This window comes from Rosa rugosa, chromosome 2 (genome assembly GCF_958449725.1).
Source record: "Rosa rugosa chromosome 2, drRosRugo1.1, whole genome shotgun sequence".
Taxonomy (NCBI): Eukaryota; Viridiplantae; Streptophyta; class Magnoliopsida; order Rosales; family Rosaceae; genus Rosa; species Rosa rugosa.
The window spans coordinates 56,688,758-56,696,503 of NC_084821.1; the positions used below are offsets into that span (position 1 = coordinate 56,688,758).

The following is a 7,746-nucleotide window of genomic DNA, read 5'->3' on the forward strand; positions in this document are numbered from 1 at the left end:
CTATTTGAGTGCAATAGGCGCATTATTGTACTTAGCTCAATGCACAAGACCGGATATCTCATTCGCAGTGAACTTGTTAGCTCGACACAGCTCTGCGCCAACACGCCGCCATTGGATTGGTGTAAAGACCATCTTTCGATACCTAAGAGGTACGATTGATATGGGCCTATTCTATCCCTACAGAGAGAAAAGGAATGACGGAAAGTTGGGATCGGACCCCAAAAGGCAAAACGCCCCCGTCCATGGAATGGCCGCCGACCATGTTGCCGCCGCCGGCGCCGCCGCCGCTCATGGTGGCCGGCGTCCTCCTATCTCCCTCCATCAAAACGACAATGATGTCTTGATGGGTTTTGCTGATGCAGGGTACCTCTCTGACCCTCACAAAGGTCGCTCCCAAACAGGTTATGTCTTTACCATGGGAAGCACTGCGATATCTTGGAGGTCTACGAAACAGACCCTTGTTGCTACTTCCTCAAATCATGCAGAGATTATTGCTCTACATGAAGCTGTACGTGAATGTGTATGGCTAAGGTCTGTAATTCGACACATTCAAGGAAGTTGTGGTTTGAAGTCTACCACAGATGAACCTACATGCATTTATGAGGATAATGCAGCTTGTATTGAACAAATGAAGTTAGGTTTCATCAAGGGCGACAACACCAAGCATATATCGCCTAAGTTCTTTTATAATCAGCAACAACAATCACTTCTAAAGATTGAAGTGAATCAAATCCGATCAGAGGATAATGTAGCGGACTTATTCACTAAGTCGTTACCTAAATCCACCTTCGAGAAACATGTGAAGAGTATCGGATTAAGAAGGTTATCCGAACTCCTATGATTGTAGCAATCAGGGGGAGATTTCGACATCAGGGGGAGTTACTCAGTCTCGAAGGATCAAGGACGTGTTGCACTCTTTTCTCCTCCTCGAGTTCATTTTTATCCCACAGGGTTTTTCACTTGAGCAAGGTTTTTAACGAGGCAACGGATGAAGCGTCACCACCAAGTTTGAGCGGCACAAGGGGGAGTGTTGAAGGATATTGACACTTAGTGTGCCTAGTCAAACTAGGATAAGTTCTATAGTTGTAATAGGAGAGGTTTCCTACTCCAAGTTAGATAAGGAATCCTTGTACTCTTAGATTATGCACTTTGTAATCCCTATATATAGGGCTCCTATTCTCTATAATGAAATACACTTCTCTCATCAATCTCTCTCAATACCAATATACTTAAACAAAACTAAATTTTTTTGAATACTTTTTGAAAGAGTTTCATAGTATGTCACACTGATTATGTTATAACACTACCATTATTGACCATTAGAAACTAAATGACCATAATCAACTCAATATCAGGAGTACACATATGATAAATTATAAATTATTCAGCCATAAATATAGTCAATAACATACATGATCACATTTTGTAAAGAAAATAGAACCATCTTATGCTTTTTGACAGAAAATCAAACTTCGAATCTCATAACCACCTATATTCTCAAGGGGAAAGGGTGTAACTTTAACGCCCATCAAAACCAGAATTGGAGATACCATTTATAGATGAAACCATTTCCAATCCTCTTCCACCTATAGCATCTGTGATCACATTTCTTTCTGTACAGAATGCTGGTTTTGTAGGAACTGGTAAAGACATGCTTTCATTGGTCAACATAGGTATCACATCTAACATCGTGGGTCGACTAGCTGCACTTTCCTCCACACAAAGCAGACCAACATGGATGCACCTCAACAATTGATGTTCATCACACGAATCGCCAAGTGTCGGATCCATTAGTCTTAGTCCTGCACCTTCTTTCCATAACGCCCATGCCTGAAACAATATCACATTCATTTAGAATTTTAGAATCACTGAACCCGCCAACCCCTACAAGAAAAACAAAGATTTGTTGACACTTTGACATACATAGCCAACTAAGTTGAAGGCGCGATCATCATTGTAGAAGCTGTTGTTTCTCCTACCACTTAGGATTTCAAGCATTAACACTCCGAAACTATAGACATCCGATTTTATGGAAAAATTTCCCCCCATAACATATTCGGGGGACATATAACCACTGCACCAAATGGAGATGAAAAATTCGTTAGTGCAACTACATTCACAAATGCATGCTTAACAACCAAAAGCAAAATATCAAAACTGCATGTTTGCTTACCGGGTCCCAACAATATTCAAAGTATTTGCTTCTTGTTCATCATTCATGAAAATCCTTGCCATTCCAAAGTCAGAAATTTTGGGATTCAAGTTTTCATCAAGCAGAACATTACTTGCTTTTAAATCTCTATGAATTATTCTCATTCTGGAATAATTGTGCAAGTAAACCAAACCTTGAGCAATTCCTCCAATTATGTTGAAACGTTTGTTCCAATCGAGCTGCTGGCATCTAGTTGAATCTGTACAATCGGTACAATCGGATGAAATCTAATGACAAATAGATATGTACATTTCTATAACAAATAGATACATGGAATTAAGCAAGTAGTTAGATTAAAGTAACAACCAAATAAAAAGTAGTCCAAGCTTTTGTTCGTCATGTACTCGTATATCAACATCCTCTCTTCACCTTGAATGCAAAATCCGAAGAGCTTAACAAGGTTTGTATGTTGGAGTTCATGTATAAGTATCAACTCATTCTTAAACTCCGATATTCCCTGTCCTGAACATTTTGAAAGCCTCTTCACTGCCACTTCTTGTCCGGTCACCAATTTCCCCTGAATAATACATGTCACCCAATTAATATTTTATATATTCTCTGTAGTGCACAAGAAAAAAATTAATAATGTACTATATAAGATTCACTTGCATTATTCAAAGCCTTACCATATAAACAGGTCCAAAACCGCCTTCTCCTAGCTTATTTTCATCAGAGAAGTTGCAGGTGGCGGCTATGATAGACGCATACTTAAATACCCTTAAATCATGTCCCCCCTTTCCATCATTTTGAAGTCCATTAGCATTAGTAGGTGTATTAGAATTCATCATGTTCAGCATATCCTGGACATTTCTTTGGTTCTCACCTATTAAGATTAATGCAGATAATTTATCATTTCAATTTGCAAAAGCAATGTCAAAATGTGAAGTTCTTTATAACAGGTGTACATAGCAATGTTTAAAGAAACTATATACCTGCAAGTTTTCTTCTTCGTAGTAGGTAGCACATGCTACAAAGCACCATTGCCAGAAGAACAGCGACAAGTGCAATACCAATCCATATCCACTTATGCGATGCATCTACATAGAGTAACTATTAGCTATCGATCTCAAGCTATATATTTAGTTACATCATTATGCTTTGTGGTTAAGTAGACTTACCATAATTTCTGGGAGATAGCTTTGTAGTGTTTATTAGTCCTGGTACAATATAGTTTTGACAAACATGCTCATTATAAAAAAGCTAAGGATGCGTATACTTACTGCTGCTGTCGACTGACTTTGTTGCTAAAACATATACAACATTTGAATTATAACTTATGCTGTCTGCAATGAATTTCAAGTTTCCAGTCCAATACCGACATCCAGTCTGATTAGGAAACAGAAAGAGGAATCCAATACAGTTACAATCTGCCCAACAAGCAGCCTTACAGTCACTAATACTGAGACTTGTATTTGAATCACTTGTTGATGTTGCAGTAGTGCCGCTAGCACCTGTTGGATTAAAGTAACCATTTTGTTGCTCAAATACAGCACTAGAACGCCGACACTTTGGCTGGTCCCAAATCTGGCATCCACCTTCAGTGTTATACCCATAACAGGAATCTGCTTTTGCAATATCAATTGATTCATCAAAGTCTTTTAGTCGCCCTATTGTGGTTAGCAGCCACTCTGATACAGCATTTTCATCTAAAGTAGTGTAACTGAAATAGTCTTCATTCTTCTTTGAAACAATGCTAAAATTATACCTCTTCTCCTTAATATTTTCAAAACTCCCATCTCGAAACACTCCACTACTCCAATACACCACCCCACGCCGCTTAATTTTCAAGTCGTGTCCATCAGGGTCCCAATCAAGAGTGAAAGGTCCTGCCACTGCACTTCTCTCAGTAAACCAGCACGACAGTGACCAATTGTGGCCATTACTACGGTTAACCCCTAATTTCATACCTGGCAGAAGCACATCTCCAGGATAATCAAAACTCTGCCACAAAACCCTCTTCGCCGATCCATCAGAGCTCACTTCTTGCAGCACAAAATTCCCATCATCCATAAGAGTAGCCACAGCATCACCACTGATAGTCTCCGAATCAGCAGAGTAAAGCACCAGAGCATCCCCATCTCTGTGAGTAACCTTCAATGTGTTGTTCCTGTCCAATGTAAGAGCTCCAGAAGGGTACAAAATGGATGCTTCTCTATTCGCAACCCATGCATAGTTATGACTCCCATTCCACGTTATAACTAAGTAACTATGTTTTGGATCAAGCTCATGAGCACGAAAATTCATAGTGAACTTCCCATTTGCAGAAACTAACAAGCTTGAAGAATTTAGACTTTCACCTGGTTTCAGAGTGTTTGTTGCACCATTACAAGCAGCACTCCACAAGCTCCACATAAACACCAAGCAAATCAAATCGACACCGCCAGCCATAAATGATTAATCACCACAACCCCAAAGTACTCCGAAATCCAAATGATAAAATCTATGCTGAATTTTTTTTTGCTGCGCTGTACAGGTCCCTTTTTTGTGCTGCAATACAAAATATCCTGAAGTCCCTTTTTTGTGCTGCAATAATTTTTGTGCTGCAATACAAAATATCCTGAAGTCCCTTTTTTGTGCTGCAATAATCGAAGAGAATTTAACACTCAAAACCAATATTGTCTGCCTAAAAAGTAAATGGTCAACAGCAGCCAGCGGTATAGAGCATCACAGAAATTAAGTTTTTTAGTTTATTTATTCATGGTTTCACTTTATTTATCCAAATCCCATGAATGTAAAGGTAACTGTTAATGGTTATCACAGCAAACTTCAAACCACTAGTAAACTGCCTGGAAGGTCTTCGTCATAATGCCTCAGACAAGAAATGAGCTTCTTTCCAACTGAAATTTCGAGTCAAATAATGCGAATGGGGTAGCTTTGATATTGAGGAGGGTAATGGAGGAGTTGAAAACAAGCGGGCTCTGCCGGGTTGTAGTGCTGGAATTTTCTTGGCAATGTCAAAGCAAACAATGTAAGGATGTTCCTGTACCTCTATGTGTATGATTACAAATGCATTTAGAGGTAGTAATTGTTTTGGAAAAAGTTTCTAGAAGCAGGAATGTTTGTTGACAGAGACTGAAATCTTGTCACAATCTGCTTGGATTATGCAATCCACTTAGAAAGTAATGTGTGGTAATAGACTTGCATGTAGTTGACATGATATCTTCAAAATAGCACAGCCACATCATGAAGATGACTAGTACCTGCCCTCTATACAAGTTTGGGATGTAAGGAGTCTTGGAAACCAAATAGCAGCACCACATAGCTAGAAGGGCCCAGGATTTCGATCGGAACTAGTCTCAAAACTAAGAAGACCCCACTTGGCTGTACACAGAACTTGGACTTGTTCATGCGCATTTTCCACTTGAAACAAGATATCAACTTTCCATTTTCTCTACCTGCTCATCGACTTCTGTGGAAAATGCGTCAAAGCTTGGGTCCCTTCCTAAATTCCTATGGGACGATACACATGTTTTCAATTTTACAATTTTTCTAGTTCATGCATTTACAGTACAATATTTGTAATTTACATCCTAACCCTTCTACAACTTATATTATTTAAATTGATGGAAATAATTTAAGTCACGATATTATAAGAACTTTGGCAATAGAAGAATTTTATTAAATAAAAAAGATAGCACTTTAGACGGGGACATGAAGTCAAGACCCCTTAGAAGAAACAACAAAACAAAAAGGCAACCAAAATATTATATTTTTTCTTTTTTGGTAAGATGTATTTTATTTCTTTTCTTAAAGTATTTGATTTGATTTTATTTTCTATTATGTTTTAAGAGATATAGTCACATAATTAGAAAATAACAAGCGAAACCCTAGGTTTCGAGTCTAGAGCGGCGTCGCCTTTCCGGTTGGATTCCATCGCGGCTTAGCGACGTCGACCGTCGAGTCTTTTGTCAGAGAGTGCGACGTGGTCTGCTGGGTCGAAATTTCCTTTGCCAGATTTCGTGAGGGGTGGTGGAATCGGGTCCGGGTGCTAATCGATCGGCGTCAGTGTGTTTGGGAGGTGCATCGGTCGGTGATCGGACTCGACTTTTGAGATTTGGTTGGCTGCGTTGTGGTAACTTGCAGTTTTGGTGGTCGGCTGCGTCGTTGGTTGCAGCAGCTTAATCAAAGGTTGAGTGATGGCGGTGATGGCAGCCTGGGGTGGACGTCCACCGGACAGCGCGACGGTGCGGCAGGCTCAGGCGGCGCTGGGTGCTGACCAGCACCGCTTTTGGGCTTGGGCCTCTGACTCTGGGCTTGGGCTTTCTGGGGGCATCTTTTGGGCCCTTGTGGGTTGGTTTGATTCTTTAAAGAATTGGGCCATGTGGGAGGGTGTCTTGCCACCATCATATGTTACTTAGTGGGCTGGGCTGGCCTGACCCGAGAATGACCTACTTGGGCGATTGGGCTGTTTTACTGTCACAAAGTACCAGTTTAATTCAGATCATGATTCCGGTGGAATTGGTAATTATCTCGAGTTTGACTGGAGAAAGCAGCTTATGGACAAGGGTTGGCTCCTATTTGTTTGCTAGGAAGTGGCTCTCTGTTGGTACCGCAATTGCGCGCCTGGCTAATGGGGATGCTCATCAATGATTTTGCCCTAGAAGACACGAAGTTGTTCTTTGTCTATGGGTTCGCTTTCCAAAGCGGGCTCAAAATTGACTTGTAATGAGTTTACATTACTTAGATAGGAGTGTGGTCATTACCCCGCCATTTTTCTGTCTTTAAGTGTATGTTAGGCTCTGGTTTTTTGGCTGGTCATCTAATGCAATGAACCTTTGTTTCAAAAAAAAAAGAAAAAAAGATATAGTCGCATAAAAAGCTCGCCTTTTTTAGTAAATTAGGTCAATGTTTTTCTCTTTTTTTCTATCGTTGTTTCTCCGAAATCAATCAACCCCAGATGAAAAGCTATGGTTCTTCTGCCGAATGCTGTTTTCCCTCTTCACTCTTTAGGTACAAGTTTATCCTCTATTCATCTTGGGTATATGATCTTTTGCACCTCTTCAGTTTTTAATTAATATGTCTTTTGTTTATAGTTCACAATTGCTTAATCAAATCCATTTGATTCCCATCGCACTATCGCTACTTTAGTAATATACTAATTTAGCTTGCTAACTTTGTTTGAACAAATCAAAAGAATGACTTTTTAGCTGATAACATGATTGTCCACATTGAAAAAGAGTTGGCCGAGAATTATGATACAAATTCAATAATTAAATATTTTGCTTCTATTCAAGAGCGTAGGGTGCAATTTGAGTAGGTATGTTATTTTGTCTTATACTTTGATTATCGAACTTCTATCAAACGTTATAATGTTGATTTTTTTTAATCAATTAGCTATTTGATTGTTTGATATGTGTTTAATCTAAGATGTGGTTTGTAAAACTTAAAAAAAAAATACTAAACTTTTATTAAACTTTTTTTTAGCCCACTGCTAAAATCTTAGTTCCGCCATTGATAAGGACTAATTTTTTTTTTTTTTTTTTGGCAATAGAAGAAATTTATTAAATAAAAAAGATAGCACCTAAGGCGGGGAC

The 7,746-nt window shown here is 39.2% G+C and overlaps 1 protein-coding gene across 2 annotated transcripts; it reads right to left on the reverse strand.

Moving 5' to 3' along the window:
* Window positions 1-1,355: 1,355 nt before the first annotated feature.
* Window positions 1,356-4,739, reverse strand: LOC133728661 (G-type lectin S-receptor-like serine/threonine-protein kinase CES101). 2 transcript variants are annotated; one of them, XM_062156086.1, is made up of 7 exons: window positions 3,433-4,739; window positions 3,145-3,249; window positions 2,839-3,035; window positions 2,582-2,729; window positions 2,174-2,411; window positions 1,924-2,074; window positions 1,356-1,830 (listed from the first exon to the last, which is right to left on the reverse strand). In XM_062156086.1, the coding sequence occupies exons 1-7, from the start codon at window positions 4,598-4,600 to the stop codon at window positions 1,519-1,521; spliced, it is 2,319 nt and encodes a 772-aa protein (XP_062012070.1). In that variant the 5' UTR covers window positions 4,601-4,739; the 3' UTR covers window positions 1,356-1,518. The 2 variants fall into 2 exon arrangements, with proteins under 2 accessions (XP_062012070.1, XP_062012069.1); XM_062156085.1 differs by having other exon boundaries at window positions 2,519-2,729.
* Window positions 4,740-7,746: the final 3,007 nt, after the last annotated feature.

Coding starts and splice junctions, on each gene's coding strand:
- LOC133728661 (XM_062156085.1), bottom strand. CDS start 4,600: ATGGCTGGCGGTGTCGATTTGATTTGCTTGGTGTTTATGTGGAGCTTG. Junction 3,036..3,144: donor ACGAAGAAGAAAACTTGCAG/GTATATAGTTTC, acceptor TAATCTTAATAG/GTGAGAACCAAAGAAATGTC. Junction 2,412..2,518: donor CTTGGACTACTTTTTATTTG/GTTGTTACTTTA, acceptor CCGATTGTACAG/ATTCAACTAGATGCCAGCAG.